Source organism: Corvus moneduloides, chromosome 3 (genome assembly GCF_009650955.1).
Source record: "Corvus moneduloides isolate bCorMon1 chromosome 3, bCorMon1.pri, whole genome shotgun sequence".
In the NCBI taxonomy this organism is placed as follows: domain Eukaryota; kingdom Metazoa; phylum Chordata; class Aves; order Passeriformes; family Corvidae; genus Corvus; species Corvus moneduloides.
Window position 1 is genome coordinate 2,838,024 of NC_045478.1, and position 25,203 is coordinate 2,863,226.

At 44.7% G+C, this 25,203-nt stretch overlaps 1 protein-coding gene across 3 annotated transcripts in view; it reads right to left on the reverse strand.

Moving 5' to 3' along the window:
• The window catches only part of PINX1 (PIN2 (TERF1) interacting telomerase inhibitor 1), a 61,579-nt gene that overhangs the window by 25,461 nt on the left and 10,915 nt on the right, over window positions 1–25,203 (reverse strand). For all 3 annotated transcript variants that reach the window (XM_032104099.1, XM_032104098.1, XM_032104100.1), the window contains 2 exons: window positions 24,586–24,678; window positions 21,963–22,039 (listed from right to left, as the gene is read on the reverse strand). In XM_032104099.1, the coding sequence (XP_031959990.1) occupies window positions 21,963–22,039; window positions 24,586–24,678 (170 nt within the window). The remainder of the gene's footprint in view (window positions 1–21,962; window positions 22,040–24,585; window positions 24,679–25,203) is intronic.

Here is a 25,203-nt window from a genome sequence, read left to right on the forward strand (position 1 = left end):
ATGCAAGCAGCATTGAGCCCAGCATTCTGGATAAACCAGCATATGTGTGTGTGTGTGTGTCGGGGTGTGTTTATCCCTGGATATCAGACAGGACAGGAAAGGAAGAGTTGAAACACTTGTCCAGAAAATGCTCAGAAAGAAAACACAGCCAGGACAAATTTAGCAGCTTTACTTAGCTGGGATATCAAAGACAGAGCTGACTGGAAAAGCAACCACCTCTTAAGAATGGCAAAATAAACTCAGCCGAGTCTCGGGAGGAAAACCCGGATCAGAGGCTGGATTTCGTTAACTGCTGCTGCTTTGGGTAAGTCAGGTCCTTTCTGACACTGCTGAGATAATCATGTCAAAGAACAACAAAAATGAAAAGCCAAAAAGAAAAAAAAAAAAAAAAAGACAAAAAGACGGACACCAGCCATTTCAGGGGGAATCTGTTTGGCAAAGCGGCTTTGAGGTGGTGTCTGAAGAAACAAAACTCGCAATGAACTTCCTAAAGCATTTCTTTTTTTTTTTTTTTTTGGTCTCCTTTGGAAAAGCAAATTTCAATAGGCTGATTGGCAACTTGTTTGTTGATCAAAGCAAAAGTCTGAAACACATCTGAAATAGATTTTCTGAATAAAAAAAAAAAAAGCATTTCACACTCAATTCAGAAGAAAGTTTCCCCAGCAGAAACTAGGCTATTTGAATTTTATGATTTTTTTTTTTTTTAAATGGGGTTTCCATCAACTAAAATGAGCCAAAAGTGACATAGTTTAAAAAATTCTGTCTTGAAGACATGCAGACCTATTACCTGGATATGATACTGAAATCATGGCTTGGAAATGTGACTTTCTATCCAAAGTTCATTAATTTGGTTGTATTATGCAGAAGAGGATTTACCTCAGACTGGGAAAAACATCTGGATCTTACAGTGACCAGAATCACCATTTGAAGCTCAGAAACAAGGAGTGTTTAGATGGGAAGGTGGCATCTGCCCATCCATGACCAAAATAAAAAAAAAAAAAAAAAAAAGGGAAGGAAAAAGGGAAAAAAAAAAGAAAATCCTGAACTTTTCAAGCTGCTGTGACTTCACCTGGGGAAGCCTTCCTGGAGGATTTAGGACAAGCAGCAAAAGAATGTGTGAACATGATCTGTAACATCCAATGGCTAAAACTGGTTTTGGAATTCACCTTCCCAGTGCCAAGCTCCTGCTGCCGAGAGATTCAGAAATTGAAGTGATGTCACGCAATTTCCCTTGGCTCCCAGTCATGCCAGAGACAGACACTCTGACGCCGAGGGAGGATGATGGGGAGATAGCAGGTCCCTCTCATTTTCACCAGAACTCCAGGGAACTGCTCCCGTATCTGGTGCAGAATTAATCAAGATAAGTTAATGTGTGATAACATGTATCTGAAGAGGAGAAAACCTGGGCAGCTCCTGCCTCTCCAGGAGTAAATTTAACAGCTCTCCAAGAAACACAAAGCTGTCCTTTTCTGCCCTGATCCACCCCAAAAGCAGAGCTAGGGCTGGAGAGTGGGGAAAAAAGGAGAAGGTATGGCACAGGAATGCGGCACAGTAGAGAAGTATCCCATAATATGACAAATAATTGATGCTTTTACACCCTGGCACAAGAAACTCACCTGACCCATAGATACTCCTCCTGCTGCTACTCATAAAATACTCCACACTAATAAGTAAATGGTCTGTGCATCCACAAAAATGGATATTTTGAAGTATTTCAGTGAGGTCTAAACTCTGTATGATTGCTACATTGCCACTGTGACATGTTTTAGATTAAATGGAAACGTGAGAAACTATTGGAACACTCGACTTGTGAAGAAGGTGGGAAACTGGAAAAAGGTTTGGGTTGTAGCCATGGAAACTGGAGTGTGAAGAGACCACTGAGCAAACGCACACAGACACTTCTCTCTCTGTAACCCAAGTGCAGCAAGCAAAGTGCTGCCTTCCCAACCAGTCCTGCCTTTCAAATCCCAGAATGGATTGGGTTGGAAGGGTCATTAAAAACCATTCAGTTCCCTCCCCTGCCACAGGCAGGGACACCTCCCACTATCCCAGATTGCTCCAAGCCCTGTCCAGCCTGGCCTTGGACACTTCCAGGGACCCAGGGGCCTCCCCACCCTCACAGGGAACAACTCCTTCCCAATATCCCATCCATCCCTGCCCTCTGGCACTGGGAAGCCATTCCCTGTGTCCCATCCTTCCAGGCCCTTGTCAAAAGTCTCTCTCCATTTCCTGCAGCCTCCCTCCAGGTACTGGAAGGGGCAATTAGGTGACCCTGAAGCCTTCTCTTCTCCAGGCTGAACAACCCCAATTCCCTCAGCCCTTCCTCACAGCAGAGCTGCTCCACCCCTCTGAACATCTTGGTGCCTCTTCTGATTAGCTCCAGCAGCTCCACAGGGGGGGTCTCACCTGAGTGGGGCAGAGGGGCAGAATCCCTCTTGTACCTGTGCACCTTTATCCATCCCAAACGAGGCACTTTGCAGACTCCAGAAGCCTTCAGGCCACACAGCAGCACGGAACGCACCAGGAATCACACCCCAGCAAACAAAACCTGTGCATGGAGCACTTTGAAATGTTCACAGGGAATTCCCAACGAGTGCTATCAATTGGATCTGATCAATAAACCATGCCAGCCAGGCACAAGCTGTGAATTTGTGCTCACAAGCACTTCCAGGCACACAGACAAGCACCAGGCCTGCGTGCATCATACACAAGGACACCACTTGTCCTCAGGTAGCCAAAGGCCTCTGAAAGTATCACCTGGTACTTTTACAGGAAACCCTGTCTGGAAAGCTCTCGTGCTCCATTTTCCCACCTGCATTGTTCACAAGGTGACATCCATCAGCAGCACCCCTGATGGATGGCACGGATTAATAGAGCAACTCCAGAGGCTGAGTTCCCAGCCAGGTATTTATATCTCTTCCCTTAGATAAGTAGAGCCACTGACTCAACTTATCTAAGAAACTGTAACCCCTCCCAAAAAAGGCAGAAGTGTCAATACATCAAAAAAATGGAATCCAATAGGGAAAAAAATTCCAAATCTAAATGGAAGGTGATGGGACCAGCAGATTTCCCTGAGGCATAATTTGCCTCTCTGATAAAACAGTAACTTCCCTCTGTGCTGTCATGAATAATATCACCTGAAATAATGCTTATATTTGGATATGGAATATATGGAAGGATGAGAAAAGCATTCCCATGTATGACAAATGAACAGCAAAACAGCAGGGCTGACATCAGAAACTCTTTTCTTTAGTACTTCAGTTATCCCACCAAAGACTGGTAGTGAAAACACAAAATCTTTCAGCTCCAGATGTGTGAATTTGGGCTCAAACTCAACCATTTGAAGCAATGTGAAAACAGAAAGAGCTGAGGTCTCAGCCATCTCAACCTGCAAACCTAAAATCAGTAAATATCTATACTGCCTTGTGGGGCAGAGGCACCCAGATTCCAGATTTTGATTTGTTCTTCAGGATCTAACAAACTGTCCTCTACAAGTACCTGATACCATCCCCAGACCAGAGAGGGAAGACTGAAAAGAAAGGATGTAGATACAACTACAGTAAACAACATAGAAAGAACATTCCCAAATTCCCAGCAAGAATATTCCCAATCCTGTCTTCTGAGCAGCATGTGAATTGCATGTAGTAAATAAAGACCAAGGGCACATCCCAAGTGAAAAAAAACCCCAAACATACTGAATAGCTGTTCATTAAGTGAGTGCCATTTCCAGAGAAATGAACAGTACATAATTATGTAATTAACAATCATGATTGTCTAAATAATCTCACTGTAGGGTTGGAGCGAGTCGAGTTACACGATCAAGCTCAGATTCAGCATTTTTAGGGTTTTTTTTTTGTTTGTTTGTTCATTTTTCTTACACAAACTGGTATTTGAATGAGGTTCAGTATAATATGTGGAGAAGTGACACTATAGAGAGCAGAAAAAGGATGAAATAAACCTTAAACTCCTGACTATACAAGAAGGGCATTGCATAAAGGCCTCCAGGAGACATGGGTCAACCAACTCCAGCATAGCCAGCCCAAAATCTCTCTAGGAGAACATGGCAGTTCCAGCCTGATGGAAGTACAAGCACTGAAATTCTCATGGCAGCTTAAACATTCCTTGTAGGACATCCTCACGTGTCTTACGAAGGGAAAATCCCCCAAAATTTTGATGGATTTTATTAATTGGTATTCAAGGCCAGGTTGGACGGGGCTTGGAGCAAGCTGGGGTAGTGGAAGGTGTCCCTGCCCATGGCAGGGGGTGGAACTGGATGAGCTCTAAGGTTCCTTCAAACCTAAACCATCCCAGGACTCCAGGATTGTATTTATTCAAGTTTTTTCAAGACAGCCCAAAGGCATAAACTTTTTCAAGAGACAAGTTTTTCAAAAATTTGCCTTAAAAACCCAAGAGCAACATCCTCCCCCTCAAACAAGTAATTTTCAAATACAGAGCTTGTGGCACCAGCCAGAAAGTGTGAAACAATTCAGAATTTTGAGTTCAACCAAAACTCAGACACTTGACTAAAAATTAATTGGAGGAAATTTACATTGGAATGCTTGACTGTGTCAAACAAATAAACAAACGGGAAGAGAAGTTCAAATACAGAGAAGCTAAAATGTTAAATATCAACGCATTATTTCAGCCTGCATTGAAACTTAGAAAGCCACCCTTTACATGTCATGGTTTAGATTAGGTATTCAGTTTAGATTAAATATTGGGAAGAAATCCTTCCCTGGGAGGGTGGGGAGGCCCTGGCACAGGGTGCCCAGAGAAGCTGTGGCTGCCCCTGGATCCCTGGAAGTGTCCAAGGCCGGGTTGGACAGGGCTTGGAGCAACCTGGGCTAGTGGAAGGTGTCCCTGCCCGTGGCAGGGGGTGGAACAGGATGAGCTTTAAGGTCTCTTCCAACCCAAACTTCCCTGTGATTCCATGATTTTATGTTAAAGCAATAATGGCTTTTTACAGATAACCATTTCATTGTTTGCCTTACAAAGGGATTCTTTCCGTCTAATGCTCCTTTAAGAATTTTCTGAAGGCAGTAACATTTTTACTCTTAGGGTTTCAGAGTGGACAAATCCCAACTTTTCCTTCAGACAGAGCCACAGCTATTCCTCCAGGCACTGCCATTACCTCTGCCCCAGCCACAAGGTGCTGAAATCAATATTGCAGGGCTGGCAAAACAGAAAGTCCCTTCCCACTCAGACGGTTCAAACCTGTCTGCAGCCTGTTGGACTCCTTGGAGCCACTGGATGCTCCAATAGTTTTGGCAATGCAAGTTCCCATTTTCACTGGGGTCAGCCAGAACAAGATTAGACCACATTCCTGGTGGCCAGCAGGTGATCTGAGCTTGTGTAAGCTCAGGCACAAAGGCACAGGTTTATCTCCGTGTCTGAACGCAGCCAGCTCGCTCTGCAGAACCACCTGCAGTGCTCAAGAACAGATTCCAAAAACCAGCAGCCCACTGAGACAAGGTCTGTATGGCAGTAAGATCCTGGCAATGGAATTCATCCACCCTGGTTGCAGATCCAAGAAAACCACTTGCACCTTCAGGCAGCTCAATGGTTTCTTTTCACATCACCAGGTGAAACAGGAGAATAAGTTATTCCTTCTCAATTTAATGAGAAAGGATTGAAATTGTATTAAAATGCTTTAAAAGTGTTCAAGAATGTTTCTAGTGAGAATTAGGGGGAGCACTCCAGTTTCTGGGATTTGATCTGGGATTTGATCCAGAAAACAGCTGCCTGGAAGGTATCAACACAATAATGTTGTGAATAGGAAGTTAACCAATAACAGAATCCCAGAATGGTTTGGGTTGGAAGGGACTTTGAAAATTACCCAGTTCCAACCCCATACCATGGGCAGGGACATCTTCCACCAGACCAGGTTGCTCCAAGCCCCATCCTACCAGGCCTTGGACACTGCCAGGGATCCAGGGGCAGCCACAGCTTCTCTGGGCACCCTGTGCAAGGGCCTCCCCACTCTCTGAGTGACATTATTAGGTAATATTGAATAAGATAGTAATATTAGAATAAGATGTAGCAAATCTTCTAAATGCTTTCAGATGTGCCTTTATGCTTCTGGACTTGAAAGATGACTGAACAGCTCGGGTCCCTCCCAGCTGGCTATAGGGTAGGAGTACAGTATACAGTAAGAGACATTGTAAATTAAAATTTAAAAAAAAAAGGGAAAGATACTTTGGTTCCAGTTAAAGCCAGAAAGACCATCTTTCTAAACAATTAATTTAACGAGGTTTTTCTTGGTTTAGAAGCCACAGTCTCCTGATACAAGGCCTGAATCAGTCTCACATCTCTATTCTTTCAAACACTGTTCACGACAACCCCAGGGAATTAATCCAGCATTCCTCAGTTTCCCTGGTGGAGGGAACTAGCAAGTGTATTCCAGGGCTATTAAAGAGTTAATTAGGCAGTGCTTTGTGCATCGCAGCTCCAGTGTTTCAGCAAGTCTCTGCTGACAGCTAATTAACAAATCTCTGATGAGCTGTTTCTTCGAGAGCTCAGCACAGTGCTCCACGAAAATCTCCTTTATCATTCCAGCCATGCAGCCCCAACCAATGTCCTGCTGCCCCTCTGCCCCGTGGTGAGGGGATATCCGTGATTCTCCTGGCTGCCTCTAAGCTGTCAATCCTGCCCCCCTCCCAATAAAAGTTTATTTACTAAACTTGGGAGCATTTCATACAAAGCAAAAACCAGGCAGCTACATCAAAGCCTCCCTATTCTCACTCCCTAGTGAACTGTGAAAATATAAATTCAAAGCTGACAAGCTAGTTAGACTTTTAACTAAAATCTGAGGGCAATTAACTTTAACCATGCCACTCTGCTACTGTACTCCTGGCACCAACTTTTGAGAAGTGGCCCAAATTCCTCTGAGGAACAGAAAGACCATTTATCTCCTCTATTTATTCAGGGCAAACCTCCTCCTTCGTGTCAAGCTGGGAATGCAGCGTTGCTGACTGTGACTGGCAGTGATAAAGGAGCTGGTATGATTTTCAAATGAGCAGCATGTCCTGCTTTCCCAAATATTGGAGAACAGTGAATAATATGCCCTCTTAAATAACAGCCAAGTACCGATTCAGAGCTGCACACTGGGGAAAAGGTGCCTATAAATTCCTGGACACATAAAGCTCCTGCCTTAAGGATTTCTGCTTGGGTCTCCTACAGAAAGGTATTTTTATCTGCAGAACTTGGGAAAGGAAAGCAATCAGAAGTGACAGAAAGATAATTTCTCTAAATAAGTTAGGAAGTGGCATTAATTTACAGAATAATTTCTGTGCATGTGGTCCCTTCCAATGTTCCTTGAGGTCCTAAGCAAGTTCTGTGTATTAAATCCTTTCAGTAGCACCAAAAATAGGTCCCTGACCATGGCAGGGGGGTGGAACAAGATGATTTTTAAGGTCCCTTCCAACCCAAACCATTCTGTGATTCTGTTCTATGAAAAATATAAGATAGAAACTGTCAAAAGCATATTGCCTTGCCTAAGTGTCTGTATGGAAAGGAAAATAACACAAAGCTTTTATATATTTGCAATATATGATTATAAACCAAGAGCTTTGTACCTAAAGCTCAAAACAAAGATTTAATATTTGGTGGAAGCTTTAAATCTGGAGCCTCAAATTATAATATCCAATGTAGAGAGGTGACCCTCAAATGCAGAGGTCACACCTTAAGCAGGTTAAATGGCCCCTCCACTGGGGCTTTTCTCTTCTCCTGCTTCTTAGATGTTACATCACTATATTTAACCTCTCAGCAGGGATTAATCTCCCTCTCCTTTACGGCATTTAGCTTAACTCTGGAACAATTGGAGAATATGGCCTTGAATCCATCAGGATCAACAGATCTCCACAGCAACACGAGATCCTGAAGGACAAAACAAGAAGCCAGGTGGGTGCCTCCTGTGTGACACCCTGAAGGTGATTTTGTGTCAGGGCCCTTACGTGGTGTCAAACCCCGCAAACTCCCCCTTGGGAGCAATGTCATCTTTTATTTCAAGGACTTCAGACCCAGGAAAACAGAGAATTCTCCCACCAGCCTGACAATCCAGGTTCCAGAAAAATTGGTTACTCATTAGGTCAGAAGAGTTTTGCAGCCTTCAGTCCAAAACTTTTAACCATAAAAGCTTCTTGGAAAGTTAAGTCTGAAAAGTGCTTTACAGATGTCATGGCAAAATTCTTATCTCTTGTTGCCTGACATGAACTTGAGAGAATTTTTCCTACTTCCCAAGCTTCCTCTGAGAGTGTGAGCAGTTCCCATCCCTTCAGCCATTCTGGGAAGCTGAAGAGCACTGTGTTCTGCTGATACAGGAAAGAAAGGAGTTTCAAATCTCAAAATTCCGTGATTGGACCAGGACCTGCCACAGCCCTGCAAGGCTTTAGGTATGTGGGGATACAGAATTTGGGAGAAGAAATGCCCTACACCCCTGGGGGTTAAAGCAGAGGGGCAGCATCTCCTCTACCCTGGAAGATTCCCAGAAAGCCAGAGCAAGCCTGGACTGGGCAGGGAGCCCTTTATTGTTATCAGTGTTTTCATACAGCCAGTTGCCAGGAGTGACAAAGCTCTGTTTTCCAGGAGCAAGTGCTCAAATCAGAACCCCCAGCCCGCTGGTGCTGCGCAGCGAAGGCTCTGCCGCTGGGCGTCTCTTGGAGACACCCATTTCCCTACGACAACGCCGGAAAAAAGGAACGGGCCACGATCCCTGCCTTTGGATCAGATCCATCGCAGTTGCTACACACAGCATTCCTTTGCCATTTGGTAACTGACAAACACCAGGCTTATTAAAACAGGGAAAAAAACCTGACCCTGCAGTTGGGGAGAAAACCCCCGGCCCCGTGGTGCTGTGGGTGGGGAGGCCTGGGCAGAGGGGGTCTGCTGGAATGGGAGGAGGGCAGGGAATCAGCAGCACAAGGGAGACATGAAGTCCTGCCTGCCAAAAGAAGGGCTGCTGCTGCACTTCACTGTTAATTTTCTCAGACCACTTCCACAAACACTCCTGCAGGTGAGATACTCCTGCACTTCTTGCCTGACCTCAGCTTCCCAAGCGCCACAAATCTGTGGGGTTACGCACCCCCACCCTGGGTTGTGCTCTCAGGTGATGCTCTGGAGCACAGCATCCCCCTCCCACCCAGATTTTATGTACACAGCCCTGCTTTTGCAGGGATTTCAGGAAAGCTGGAGACAGTCACGCTCCAGGACTCTCTGAAAGTTTAATTAAGTTGCAATGTCTTAAAACCACAATATGGGCACCGTGGCTGTAAAGTTCAAAAGGTAAACAGGGAAGCACATACAGAACGCTTCCAACAGCTTTTCCAGAAATAACCATTGGGAGAAACCTGGATGAGACACTTTGCACTTCAAAATTCTCAATTATCATCTCAATATTTCAATGCACTTCGTGAAGAACCCCACACAACACAAATTAAGCTGATACCGCTTGCATGGGATATGTGAATCATCCCCAGGTTTAGTGGCTGGGAAATTGGGATGCAGACGTGACCCAAGGCTGCACAGCAGGTGGTGAAAGGGAACCAGAGAGCCCTGACTAAAGCCTGGCTCTGCCTCACCTGAGCCACATTCCTGGGATCCACTACAGACAAATCCCATCCTCCAAATCCAGAGGGGCTGGGAGAGAGGAGTTCAAAAGCAGTGATTAATAGGAGGCTTAGCAAGGCAGAAGTTAAAATAGGGACATTGTGCCTTCTCAGTGTGCAAGTTCCAACAAAAAACTTCCTCTTCCAGCCGCTTGCTGACGTGTAGGATTACCCAATTTTCTCTCATCACCTCAAAGCTTGGCCCAGCATTCTCATTGCTCTTAAGACGAAATGTAAATGAATGCTTAAGCTCCCAGCATCAGCACAGCCACAGATATTAAAAGGCTGAATTTAGGCCACTTTGGCCAAGGCTGAATCGCTCCCCACAGAACATCCATTCTTTAGTTCAGGAGGAGAAACATTTTTAGGGGGAAGCAATTTGAGAACTGGATAACTTGACAGTCACATGTTTTGTTATATCACTGCTCCAGATTGGAGCTGAGCAGCACCACGAGGTTTAGATAATTTATATCATTCATATATTATGGTGGTCTTCATGGAACAACTGGAGTTTTGAACTGGTGCCACCACTGCACAAATTGAGACCTTAGAAAAGGGAGATATTTAGAAAACTTAATAACCCACCAGGCTAAATGTGGTGTTTACAAACTGATTAAAGAGCTGACACCGGGATGAACTGAACCAGGGAACTCAATAAACATTGGAAGCTCTAAAATAATTTGGGAATTGTTGGAGGAAACAGCTTTTGCTTGGATGTGACAGCAGGGACACAGAGAGTCAGCAGTCCCCCAAAATGTATCCAGACAGAATTTGGGACGTTGTCTTTGACATATTTCATATCAAATTTCTAAGTGGGTTAATCCACTAGTAGTTGGAGAGAAATTCCACATGCACTGATACCTGGAGGACTTTACAAATATTGTACTAAACCTAAGAACTTTTCCAGGCACTTGCAGTGTTTTGTGCTTTTTCAATACTTTTAAGAGTTAAAGCAGTAGCTGAGATTTGGAGAGACACAACAAAAACCTTCTGCTTATTTACTTGAACTGTTCCTCTTTTTCTCCACTAAATATAAACCCCACATTCATATTATGAGACATCAAAGAATAAATATATAAATAAAGGGTTACCTGAAATAATAAATAAAATTGCTTGATTTTTTTCCTCATCTAAGATTTTTTCACTCCATTATGAGAGATAGTGGTTTAATGAAGAATAAAAAAGCACTTTCAAGCTTGCACTTTACCACAGCAAGATGTTTTGTAGCAATTACTATTTTTCTAACTGCAAATATTCAGTGCGAAACACACAAGCTGACAACTTGAAATTAAAATACTACTTATTTTTCTTAAAATTGCCAAAAAATGTATTTTCTGTGAACTAGAAAACATTTCCTAATTAGCATTAGCCTTTGACTACCTTGTACTACAGAAACTTTCTTCTACTCCCAAGCTCAGAAATTTCTTTGCAAAAAAGTATTGAGAATAAATAATTTTCTTTCAAGTATTGAAGCACTGAGTGACATTTAAATTCTTCAATATTCTGGAAAACACGATTTTAGGGCAGACAATATTTTTGATCTTCCCTTCATTTGTTAAAAAACAACCTGCACCACACAGGTGACACAGGATCAGCGTTACCCTGAGCTGGGCTGGATTCTGCTGTCAAAAACACGTCCCAGCACTTGGAAAAACTCAGCTCCTGGTGAAACAGAGCAGGTTTAAAATAAACCCTGGTAAAACGGGAGTAAGAAAGAATTAAATCTCGAATGCTGTGGACAGCATTCCCTCTCTCCACTCTCCACCCTCTCTCCACTCTACTACCCATGGTGAAATCATCCTTGATCCTGACTTTTTGTGGGAGCTGGAAGTTTATCCAACATATGTTGGTTTTTAACTCCAGCTGATGTAGTTGCAAGGTGGCCACCAAACCACCCCGGGGATTCTGGATCCGGAGGGACTCCAGCGTTTTCCACCAGCATCATCCAGGCAGAACCTTCTGAAGGTTCATCCCAGGATACAACAAAAGATTTCTGAGGAATTACCACAGGCAGCAGCATCTCCTGCTCCAAAGGCACACCAACCTCCAGCCTGCCCTCACCGACACCCCCTGGGTTTGTAGCACCGCAAGTCTGTGAATCCAAACACCTGAGGGCACAACAACTGTGCCCAAGGGGAGAAGGGACAAACTGCACCCAGATGGATTCACATCCCTTAATCCAGTGCAGGGAAGAGTTCAGACCCTGCTGCCTGCACGGAAATTTCAGAATCTGCTCAGTAGAGTATCCAAACTCTGCCCAAATCAGCAAAACTCTTGAACTCCCCTTGGTTGCCTTTTCTGTGGCCGATTCCAGTTGTTATCATGGAATGGGTTGGGTGGGAAAGGACCTTGAAGCCCATCCAGTCCCACCCCCTGCCACAGGCAGGGACACCTCCCACTATCCCAGATTGCTCCAAGCCCCATCCAGCCTGGCCTTGGACACTTCCAGGGATCCAGGGGCAGCCACAGCTTCTCTGGGCACCCTGGGCCAGGGCCTCCCCACCCTCACAGCCAGGATCCCATCTAACCCTGCCTTCTGGCACTGGGAAGCCATTCCCTGTGTCCTGTCCCTCCAGCCCTTGTCCCAAGTCCCTCTCCAGCTCTCCTGGAGCCCCTTTAGGCACTGGAAGGGGCTCTGAGGTCTCCCTGGATCCTTCTCTTCTCCAGGTGAACACCCCCAGCTCTCCCAGCCTGGCTCCAGAGCAGAGGGGCTCTGGTCCTGGGAGCATCCTTGTGATGCTAACATTCCAACAGGTCCACAAGTCCTTGCTCTCTCCTCTCAAGAAAACAAAATTGGACAATACTCATCCTTAACACCAAATCTGAGGCCCTTCCCACAGAGGAGATGGAGAACAGCAAGTCCTCATCACCAGGATCCTGACAAGGGACACATCATTTTAAAGCTGATGCTAAAGTCACCTGAGCACAGAAGGCACCAACTCTGCCCCTGCACGATTTGTCTTCCTCATCATCCTCTTCCTCTTTCCTCACCTGAGGGATGCACACAGTTATTAACAGATGGCCAAATTAATGACATTAATCAGCAATTTTGTCACATTCGCCCCTCTCCCTATGGCAACACCACAATTGTTCAAAGGAAACGCGCTGGGATCGATGGTGGTTTGCAGAGTGAGGCTGCAGAGGTAGTGAAAAACAGACACTGGATTTCTTAACCTTGTCTTAACCTTGGGAAAGCCCAAATAAGCCCAAACTAAGTTCAAATGGCCACGTTTGCACACATGTCAGGCAGCAGGAGGGAGCTTAGAGAGAGGAGGGACCAGCTTGGACTCTGGGGGGAACTTTACCACCAAGTCACTCTCCAGCACCAGGTATTTCTCCTGACTGGAGAGTTAAAAAAGTGAATAGTCACAGCTGAAGAAAAAACAACCCAGCAGAGAAGCTGAAATACAGGATTGGAAGTGGAAAAGCTTGTTTCTTTAGATTTTAAGCACTTTCTCAGGCTGAATCATTTCTTTTGCTCCTGCTTCTGGTTTGTTTAACCCATCTGAACCAAGCAGCAGTTTCATAACCAGTTTGATGAGCCAAAAATCAGAAGACACCCTTGGAGGAAGGTTAGACACCCTTTAATGATACTAAGTCAGCAAAAATCAGATTGCTGTGGACACCCAGTCCTCACAGGCTGCTTGAGTAGATCCAGCTGCCCCCTTAGAGATAATAAAATGTATCCTAACCCCTGATTTCTGAGAGAGAACAAGCTGCTGTTTTTCCCTCTCATTCCCACAGCAGCATTATCCCTACAAGCTGTCAGCCCAAATCCCACTCCTCCAGGCACAGGAATAAGCACATTCCTGCCCCAGGGAAAGCAGGGCAGGGAAGGAGACCAACTCATCACCAAGAACTTGCCCACCTGGCTTAAAAATCAACAGGAAGCCACCTGCTTAGTTCACACTTCCATATACAAATCCTGTTATGATAGGATCAAAAAAAGTACTTTTCCTTGTTTTGATCTGCTGCGCTGGAATTTTTTTTATTTTTTTTTTTTAAGGACAGCTCTTTGATCAGACAAATATTTTTAAAAGGAAAAACAAAACAAGGCTGGTCTGTAAAGCTCAGGCCCATGGCAAGGGCTGCCTGGAGGAAGGGATTACACAGGACAAAAATAAGGTGAGGTTTATTCCCTAGTAGCCAAACCCATATTCTTAGCTACTGGTGTGTAACTTTCTCACATTATACACAGTTAAATAAGAAAAAAAAAAAAAAAAGACAATTGCAAGAAAAAAGCACAATTAGGATTTGTTTTGAGCACCCAGTTAAGCAGCTGTGCCAAACATTGTTCTGTAGCTCTTTACACGATTCCAGTGCTTTAACCCAATTTACCCCATGGATAAGTGTTTCTAGATCACATTTTTATGCAATTTAGAGCTGGATTTCCTCCCTCCCCTTCTCATTTTCTTTCTTTTTCCCCTCTTTTTTTCTTTAAATCTCAGTGAAGAATCCCACTGGAGAACCACCTTTGCAGGACAAGGTGTTATAAAATATACAGATGACAAGGTCCAGCAGAGAGATACCAAAAGCCAATAGGAAATCAGGTCAGTTAAAGCCTTTTACCAACACAGACCTGCCTCTTACTCCATAGATTTTCCCCAATTATTTCATCAGACCCATTTATCGATCTATTTTTTGTGCATGCAGTGCCTGAGGACTGGATATGACCAACTGAGCAGCCTCAGGATACTTAAATGACAGAAGCAATTGAGCCATCCTGATTTCAGACCCACTCAATCTCAACACAAAACCATGTCAATGATTTCCTCTTTTTTGAGAGGGCACAAAAAATTCTTGAGGGTTTCTTTCTTCCAATTCTGGAAACAGAAGAACTCCAGTCATGACGAAGTTCTGACTGGCCTTTTCCTCTTGCAAACTTCCACAGCCTAAAAGCTCCCAGAATACAAAAAAAAAAGCGAAGACAGCAAAAATCCACCTCCAAAAAACGCAGCACAGCTTTCACACCAAGTGTAGTTAAAAAATGACCAAGTTTTCTTGATATATGAATTTGTGGGTAAACCATTTATCAATGACCTGTTTACCTGTGCAGCAGAGTCCCTCAAGCCGAGGGCCATGTCATTCCCCTTTGACTGATTAATTAAGCCAATCAAGAGATATTTTTCACTGTGAGGCAGGATGGGTTATTCCAACTAATGCCTGGTCTCTAATGGTAACACATTAAAGCCAACTCGGCTCTTTAAGCCTCTGGAAGTGACCAAAAGGGAAGGAGAGAAGATAAATCAAAAAGAGCTCCCCCCAGTTTTGTTTCTGTTCCTTAACAACCCCCCCAAGGAACAAATGTGGAGGCAAGACTCTTCTCCAATGAAGAGAGGAAGAAAAAGCACCTTTTCTTCCAGATTGGGAGATATCTCCTCCTCTCCCTCTCTCCTGATATCTGAACAGCAATAATTTATCCTCTAGTTGATTAACAAGGTGCTTATAGAATAGGCAACAAAACATCAATACTTAGCTCTTCCACCTTTTTATCAAAAGCACAGCTAGGACAGAATGCTGGGTAAAGGAATTCTTCCTGGTGTTCCTGAAACAGTCTCATCTGCATGGAGCAACACTAAAAATACGGCCCAAATTAACACCTCGAGCCTAATTCATTTTCTGACTTGCTATGTAGGATGTTATAAGTTACCAGCTCAAAGCAACAGAGCTTTAGATCCACTTTCCACGGGTGTGTGCTGCCAGATCTGCTCTACCTGTACCACTTGGGCAGGGGGCTGGAACTGGGTGAGCTTTAAGGTGCCTTCCAGCCCAAGCCATTCTGTGGTTCTGTGATTTAGCCCTTCAGCTGTACCACCCTATTGTCCTCCTTGTGACTTTGTGTCACCAGCCTGTCCTGACTGCTCCTCAGACACAGCCAAAGGCACTCTTCTTTTTGGCCCTTCTGGATGTGAGAGCCCATGGTGGGGTGCAGAGCCGAAGGATTGGAGAGGCCGAAGAAGTTCCTGCAGTACTACAGAGGCTAGAAAAAGCCCTTGAAAATAATCATAGAATCACAGAATGGTTTGGGTTGGAAGAGACCTTAAAGTCCATCCCATTCCACTCTTTTCCACAGCCAGGGACACCTTCCATTAGCCCAGGTTGCTCCAAGCCCCGTCCAACCTGGCCTGGGACATTTCCAAGGGATCCCTGGGCACCCTGTGCCAGGGCCTCCCAACCCTCCCAGGGAACAATTTTTTCCTCATATCTCATCTGAACCTCCCCTGCCTCATCTCAAGACCATTCCCCCCTATCCTACCACTTGAGACTAAAATTCAGAAGCAAGTAAAACATGCTGATCAAAGCAGCAGAGATTTCAAGGATGTTAAGACTCTAAAATATTTCATGACTGGACAAGGAAGGCCAACAGATCCATGGACATGGATCAGGGATTCCAGCCCAAGCTCACCTCCTTTAGCCACACAGAATCCAAACACAACACAACCACAGGAATCCAACTTCAGTACTGGAGTCGCTCACAGAATGCCTTTTTAGAGATGTTTGACTTAAACTGATCCCTCTCTGCCCATTCCAACGAGTCTAAAAGTGTTAAATTCATCTTTTTTCTCGGCGTCACTCACTGAGGAGCTGGGATTTCCCTCAGGAGACTCCTCCAGTGCCCCGCTGACATCACTGTGAGGAAGCCTGCTGAAGAGTAAGTCTGTGTCTTCCTCTTTCTAATTGAAGTTCTCACCCCCCAGTCCCATTCCTGGCTTTTGCCTACTCTGATTACTGTCCCTTCCCTTCCTCTGCCCCTCCCTCCCCGCGACCCCCAGATATTTATAGGCAGAGAGGTCATCTTTTTTTCTGCCTCTTTTCTGAGATGAACGTATCCAGTTCCTCCACTCTCTCCTTCTAGGACATGCCCTCTAACCCTGTCTCCCATTTTACTAAATCCTTTTGGACTCTCTCCAGGTTTTTGATGTCTTTTTTTTTTTTTTCCTCTGTTCTGCTTCTCAGTCCCAAATACCTCATGCTAACTGTGGTCTCCAAAGCAGAACGGTGAAAAATCTGTGTTAATTTGTAACTCATTTTTCTCTTCTGCTTTTTTTTTAATTCCCTGGCATTGCCACAAAAGGGAACAGCAAATTAATTTATGTGCTAACCTTGCAACAAATTTGGTCACAGGTTAAAAAAAAACCCCTAAGATTAAACTTGCAACTTGCCTAAAAGTCACACTTGTGGAACCCCACAAACACCAATATCAAGATTGGCATTTTGGAGAGACAAAGTCGAGGTGCAGGCAAAGTCGAGCTGAATGGTATCAGCTTACCCACAACTTCAGGGAGCCCATGGCAGAGCCAGACTTTAATGGATTTTCAGCTATGTCCCTTAAGATTAGCCAACATGCTTTTCTGATAAGTGCTGGGAAATATAAGTCAGTTGAGGAAGTTCTGCAAAATGTGTCAGAAGACAATTTCCTGATTAAAAAACACACAAAAAAAAAAAAAGTGAAAAAGCACCAGGGGTGGACAGTTCCATTTCTAATGCCTAACAAGGAAGAAATCACTGCAAGCCTGAGACTTTTGAGCAACTTGGATTGGGTGGCTTAAGGGAACTTACGCAGGTTTTACATCCAAGTTACACAAATTTGGAGGAAGCAGATTACTCATGGAATGGCCTGAGCCATGGATGTGAGATGGATGCAAAACACTCAGGTTTTTATGCATCTCCAACAGGGTTTGAGCAAATCAGAGCTGCTCCCCCAGCCCCCAGAGTGAAATCAGTGCCAGAATCACGTTGTTCAGCAACCAAGTTGGGACCGTCTGCAACTCATTCCCAAATCCTCAGCCTCACTCAGGAGCATTTTCTCCAGTGATAAGGCTTCATCAGGAAACACAGCTGGATGGAGGAAGGAAATTCTGAGAAGCAAAAAAAATAGTGGGGGTTCCAGGAAGTTCAACCAGATAGGAACTAATGGAATTTGTTTTTCTGTCTCCCCAGCTCCCAGTGTTCCTAAGCAAGTGAGAAAATCACAGGGAAAGTGGGGGCAAAAAACAAGTCTGGCAGATCTTACCCTGCAAAACAGGTCCTCACTGCAGGTCTCCAGAGAGCCTCATAATTACAATTCAATATTTTCGATCACTTGCTCTCCCTGGGAAAAACTGCAGACGTTTTCAATTTAGGTCCACTCTGAAGCCCAGCCATTGTTTTCTTCCCCACCTCATTTTTTTGACTTGTATTTTTTTGTTGTTGTTGTTCGTTTTAAACAAAGGTCCCTGTGTAGTTTATTAAGGAGGTTTGAGTTGGACAGATGATTTATCAAAAATAATTTTTAAAAAGGATGGTTATGTTGAACATTCAGGAGAATTAAAGGTTGCAAGTGCCTCTGATTAGTAACACATATCCCAGAACCATCGAAACAACTGTATTGTAGTTTTATTACTTCTAGAGAAACTCCTTTCAACCCTCAGGGGCAAACAGCATTTCCTTCCACATCCTTTGCAATTCCCTGCTTTCACAATCTTCACAATCCTCTGGCCAACTCCCTCTTCCTTTGATAAGGTAGATAATCCAAGCTTCAACATTCCCCACTTACTGCTGCAGAGCTGGTGCGAAACAAGAGGAAGGATCCATTACCAGATCAGTCCTTGGCCACTGAGACAGCTGAAAAGTGAGTCTGAGATCAGCCCCACAGTTAAGACAGCTCAGACTAAGCTCACACAGAGCATCTCCTGCCAAAGGCTGCTGCACTGGTCAAGATCATAAAATGATTGCTAATGACCACATTGGAAAAGAGTGGACAGGACTAAGTGGAACAGTGACACATCTGATTTGTTGAGACCCTGTTTATCACTGCAGCAGCTCAGGGGTGACAGATTTTTGACAAGCACTTCAGAAAAGCCAGGATTATCTTGCTGGTCCAGAGACCATCACTGAGCCTTGAGTCCTCCCACTGACTCTCCTTGGACCATAAGCACAGACAGAATTCCCTGTGTTTTGCTTTTTTCCTCCCTTTTCCTAAGCTCTAAAGGCAGTTTGGTGTGACACCAGCCAACCAGCCAGCTCTAGTGCAACAGTGAGGAGGTTTAGATTGGATTTAGGAAAAATTTCTTCATGGAAAGGGTTGTCTGGCACTGGAACAGGCTGCTCAGGGAAGTGGAGGAGTCACCATCCCTGGAAGTGCAAGAAACATGAGGATAAAGTGCCTGAGGACATGGTTTAGTGGTGAACAGGCTTGGAGTTGAGGACTGTAGAGGTCTTTTCCAACCTTAACAATTCCATGATTCTGTGATCTCTTCTCCTTTTTTCCTCCTCTTTTATCCACCCACTGAAATTTTGTCACAGGCTTAAACTGGAGGCTTTAAGGAAGGCTGATAATCAAAACTCTGGACAAACTCCTGAAGAAGTTGCCACAGCTGACCCTGAGCAGGGTGACTGATCTGGAGACCTCCAGGTTTCCTCCAACCTCAGCAATTCTGTGACTATATGAAAAGCAGTTCCTGCATCTTCCCATAAAATTACACCCAAGCTTTTCTCATCCCAGACTGAAACAAACAGAAATAAGGGAAAAAGAATTAAGCTGAAATGCGTTGTCAAAAGATCAAGAGTGGAATGGGAGCTCTGTTGGGGGCTGGCAGGTCTTTCAGTGCACATCAAATGTGTGCTGAATGCTTCTCAAACTGCACCTCAGAGAACAGAGGAAGGAGATAATACCTCAGGAAGAGTCTGAGACAGGAATTCAAGCTATAAAATCATGGAATGGCATGGGTTGGAAGGGATCTTAGAGATCATCCAGATCCACCCTCTGCCATGGGCAGGGACACCTCCCACTATCCCAGGTTGCTCCAAGCCCTGTCCAACCTGGCCTTGGACACTTCCAGGGATCCAGGCAGGGGCAGCCACAGCTTCTCTGGGCACCCTGTGCCAGGGCCTCACCTCCCTCACAGGAAAGAATTTCTTCCCAATATCCCATCTAACCCTGTCTTCTGTCAGTTTGAAGACATTCCCCCTTGTCCTGTCCTTCCAGGCCCTTGTAAATGGTCTCTCTCCATCTTTCTTGTAGCTCCTTTCAGGTATTGGGAGGCCCCAGTTAGGTCACCCCAAAGCTGCTCTTCTCCAGGCTGAACAACCTCAATTCCCTCATCCTTTCCTCACAGGAGAGCTGCAACATCCCTCTGATCATCCTGGTGCCTCCTCTGGACTCGCTCCAGCAGCTCCATGCTCTCCTTGTGCAGAATCCACCCATTCCCTGCTGCCCACTGAGGGTTTCTGGGCTGGGTCATGTCCGGCTCTCACCCACCAGTACCCCCAAGTCCTTCTCCCAGGGCTGCTCCATCTGCTCATGCCCAGCCTGGGCTGATGCCAGGGGCTGCTCCAACCTAGATGCAGCACCAGCACTTGGCCTTGTTAAATCCATGAGATTCCTGTGGGATCACATCTCTTCCAGGGTCAACAGGAGTACTTCCATGTACCATCTCCACTGCAACCACAGCTGGGAGCGTGCAATTAGATCCATTGATAGGAGCAGTTCTGGCCCCTATGGAAGTGTGGAAGTCCTTATCCTGTGAACAGGGAAACCACCCAGGGTTGTAGGAGCTGAAATTAGAAGGAAATTGGAGCCTACCACAATCTGGAGGCAAACCCAGGGCTCTGCTGGGCACCAGGGCTCTTCCTACATCATCTCCACACAGGAACAACTCAGTTCCAGAAGAACGGCAGCACCTTCCTGCTCCTGCAGTGAGCTCTGCGCACTCAGGGAAATGCCCAGAGCTTGGGGATTTCAAACCAGAATGCAAACACAGGGAATTCCTGCAAGGCCTCACAGGGCACTTCTTTTGGTGCCACCTTAAGGACCAGGCTCTGGAACATGATGGAAAGGGATCCTAAGAGTTCATGGGTGCAGTGAAATGCAATTGCTCAGAGCTGGAGGGCCCGAGCAATGCACTTTTGTTCTGTGCAAACTCCACAGATCTCTGATCCATGAAGAGAAGGAGAAGGGAGAGCTGGGGGGCGCAATTGTGCTGCCTCTGGCTTCCTCTCCCTGTGGCTGCTCCAAATTCTGTTCTCTCCTGCCTGGATTTGCATGGGGAAATTTGGGTGCTTAGGAGGGAACAGTCTGTGACTTTTCTGCCAGAAGCTTGAACCATTTCAGGAAATCAGCACAGCAGCCATCAGCCAACCACTGCACCTGTCAAGGGACTGGCAAAAACATGCACAAACTTAGACACCCTCCATAAAATCCATGTGATCTGCAGTGTTTATCCACAAAAGAGCAAATGTTCTGCAGGAAAAAGACCCAGAAGAAGCAACTTTCCAACTCGGAATTTCAAAAGATGTGAAACAGACAGAGAAAACAAGACCAACTACTTGAGACAACTCATGAGCGGACAAAATCTGCTCTTTCAACCCCACCAGCGAAAAATTGCTTTAAATCCCAGTTTTTCCTGCTTCCCATTGATCTGACAAGCAAGGGAGCCAAGGAGCAGATCCATGGCACATTTAGGTGATCAGAACCAACAAGGCTCCCTGGCACAGGATTTGAGAGCTCCGACAGTTCTCACAGACTGGAAGTTACCAAATCCTTATTTCAGCTCCCAGTGACCTGCAGTGAAGATCCACAACAATTTCCAAGAGCACCAAGAGCAAGGTGTCAAACACTACAGAAATTTCCACTCAATTTCCACTCAACTCAAGCCCCATTTTTCCCTTAAAACAAGAGATTTTCAAGAACTTGGAACCAACAGGGCAATTCCTGCAACACATCCATTTGTGCTTTTCCAGGTGTTTTTTTTCCCAAAGAATTTTTCTGGATATGTTGGTCATGTCACAGTTATTTTGTCCACTGATAGAGCAGGTCTGCGCTCTGCAAAAGCAAAATGCTAATGAACACATAAATAAAATAAAAGCTGGTCCAAACCTTGATCTTGTTACACAAAGTCAGGGGAGAGGTCTTCTCATCAAATATTTATCACTGTTCAGGGCACCTCTGAATCTTTTGCAGCTGCTCAGCCTTTCCCAATTTTGTGAAAACGAGGGCAATTTTTGTGGAGATTGCCCTGTTGGCATGGAATGTCCAATTTTATTTTGGGTATTTACGGTTCTTTCACAGAATTATTTAGGTTGGAAAAGACCTCTGAGAGCATCGAGTCCAACCAGGTCAAGCAAAATTCTCCTTTGTGATGTACATTTCCTAACAAAAAATTAAAATACTGGAGAGTTCCCCAACTCCAAAGAAGTTACATCACAATAATCCAAAAAAACAGGGATTAATTAATTAATTAATTAAAATTTACTCTTATTTTCTCACAGTTCAAGCACAGTCCTTCAAGGAGAAAAAACACATTGGCAGAAGACATTTGGATGTTTTGTTTAAGGGATAATAAACAAGGAAACAAGAGAAAGGAGAAGATTCTTGTTTACCTGGGTCTTGGCACTCTTCTGTCTTCTCCCAAAAATGCAGGACAGGTCCTGCTCAGTGCGTGACGAGAGATCCTTACCTGGAAGGGGTAAAGAGAGGAAAAAAACCCCAAACCTTCACATCTGAGGATGCATTTTGGCAACAGTGTGACCCACAGAGAGGAATTGCTCTTGGAGGTGAATAAAAATCAGGAAGTCCAGGTTGGACGAGATGTGGAGCAACCTGAGATAAGGGAGGGTATCCCTGCCCATGGCAGGGGGTTGGAATGAGATGGGCTTTAAGGTCCTTTTCAACCCAAACCATGCTGTGGTTCTATGCTAAAGCCACTAAATGAAGGTACACATGAGGAAATGTGTGTATGCACTGGGATCTTTGGATTCTTGTGAGGATTCCCCACTTCTGACAGAATTAGGGAGTTACAGCTCCTCCACACAATGAAAAAAAAAAAAATCAATTTTTACTGTGTGGAGGCTTTTCTTCGATTTCTGATGTTGCTTCTGAAAAGCAAAACCTCCACCTCTGCCACACACTGGATTATTCCAACTCAAAACCACTGCAAGGGTGAAGCAAAGATTTCCAGGAGGTCCATTATTCCCATGTGATTGTTGTGTGGTGAGCTGGATATCAGACACGGAGCAGGGAGGGGGAAGCAGGAGGGTGTGATGTGAGACTCAGAGATACAGGCAAAGGTTTAGCCAATTCCACAGTGCAGAATTTGTTGAGTTGTCCGCTACTTCTGTCAGAAAATTCTTTTGGAAAAGGTCAGCAAAAGTTAAAGAAACAAAATCAGCCCAGACAGGTAAACTCGTTAAGAGTCTGCTGGGGTCTTAAATCACTTGATTTTCTGATTCCAAAATCGCTGACCTCAAAATGAATCTCGTAATGGCCAAAAAAACCTAAAACAAAAAAAATCCCCAAATCTGACGATTCAACCTGTTTCTTTTTCTTGGGATCCTTTCCTATCCCCAGAGGGTAAAGAGACACATCAGCCTAGAGGAGCAAGTGTTCCCCAGCTTCCTGCTGCCTCACTGCACAGCCTCTAAATGGCTTTGTGCAAGCAAGCTGGATGAGATTGGGTCTGTTTTCAGCTTTATCTTGGCCAAGGCTTGGAATGTGACACCTAAAATCCTCCTGCTCCCATTTTTAGGCTACGCTTCCTTTCCACGCCTCCCCCGGGTGCATCCCCCATTCCTTCCCTCTCAGAAAACCAACTCAGCTGACAGCCCAAATCTCCTGCAGCATCACAGGGGAGCAGCTACTAGAAAAGCAGCTGAAATCAGTGTTTTAATCTGAGGTTGGGGTGTGGGTGTATTTCCCAGATCCAGGGGTGCCTGTTCCTCCAGCAGTGACGCTCCAAACCAGCCCCAGGAGCGGAAGCCGCGTTTGGTGCCGTCGCTGTTCCCTTCACCCGCTTTTGTGTGAGCTTGTCTTGTTTAGTCTGAAAGGAAGCAGGACTGGACTTCAACAACAAGGGCCACGACAGCATGAGCCTTTCTCAAGTAACTTTTCCTCTTTCTCAGAAAAAGTACAATTTCCCTGTGTCAGGCCACAGAGGGTACAAGCAAATGAGGAGTTGCCTTGTGGAAATGTGACCAAACAAATAAGGGATATTGGGAATATGAAAGCCTTGAGCTGTATTTTACATGTTCAAAAGACACTTCTTTTTTCCTCTATATTTAGTAAAAGGTTAAATCCGAATCAAAGTAAGTCCTCTTTGCTACTACCTCAAGCAGGCCATGGCCTCTGCACTTGCAAGCCCTGAACCAATTTAATTGTTTAATGTCATAAAGTGGCAAGCTCATGTTAACAGCTTGGACTTAAAGGTTGAATTAGCCCACTAAAAATCCCAAACCTCGATATGAAAATTTGGCCTCCATTCAGATATCAATTAGCTCTATCTTAGCAGAGGCTTTTGCTGCTGGAATACATGACACAGAGCTTTCAGTTTAATAAATCAGCCATTAGTGGAAACTGATCCTATCCATGCCCTGAAACAGGCACACACACCATGTGAAAGGGGAACAGAGCAACAGGGACAGGACTGAACAACTGTCAAGGGCCACGACCTGGACTGACTCAAATCATGTCATCACTCTAAGAAAGAAAGAAAGAAATTACTGAACTCCACAAGTTCTTGGTAAAGTTTTTGCGGCCACCAAGCGCTGCCCTAATTTATCCCAGAAAGTATCTGATGGATGTAAGAGCTCTTTCCTCTTCCTTCATGCAGGTTTAATCTGATCCCTAATCTCATCCCCATGATCTCTGAGCAGGGGTTACTGGGGATTGCAGGGTTTAGTGCCACGCAGATGCCTCAGTCACTCCCACCTTGCCTTTGCCTCCTGCTCCCACCCCTGCCCACGCCCCGACCCTCAGAATATTCGCTGCTCCTTTATTCAGCTCCTTCACTTAGGGATTGTTTTATTCCCAACATCAGCCTAAGGCCATCCAAAATTGCCCAAAACAAAGAGGAACAGTGCATTAGAGCTTTAAGCAAGTTGCTGCAGGGGGTGTTTCTAAACCCAGGTTTTACTTGCGTAATTTAGACTCCAGAAGGCAACAGATCACCTTGACCAGGGTTTGTTCTAATCTTGGCCAGAGCTTATGAAACAACAAAACTCCTCTTACCTTTGGCAAACTTCATATAATGGACACGTTTCCTGGAAGATTTGGATTTTTCTTCGAGGCTGAATGTCTTTTTCTGCTTTTTCACTGAGGGCTCTAAAAAAGCCAGAAACAAACCCCAAGCAAACAGGTTCCAGCTCTGTTAGAGGCACTTTAACCACCAAATTCAAACATCAGTGTTTTCAACTTTCTCTCTCAAAATTCAGTCAACAACATCATAAAATATTATTGAAGGAAGCACTCTTAAGTTTTTGCTTGATTTTTTTTCGCCCCATCCCTTCTTTCCCATTTCCAATCCAATGTAATTTGAAAAGGCAGATAGAGCTACTCCAGGTCAAAGGCAAATCCATCTCTGTGGTTAGAAAATAATAATAGTGCTGTTTTTATGGAGTGTCTTCAGAACCAGAGTCCGAGAAATATGTAAAAAATAGTAGGAAATAAAATACTGAACCTGACTGAGCAAAAAGAAAAAGGGGGGGAAAAAAAACCCCACAGGATTTTCATTTCTAACCCTACACAAAATACCTTTATTTGGACATAAGCTGATACATCTGTGTAAGGAAACTGAATGGTGACAAAGCATTTCTGTCCCTGAGGCCAACTAGAACAAATTGCCACATC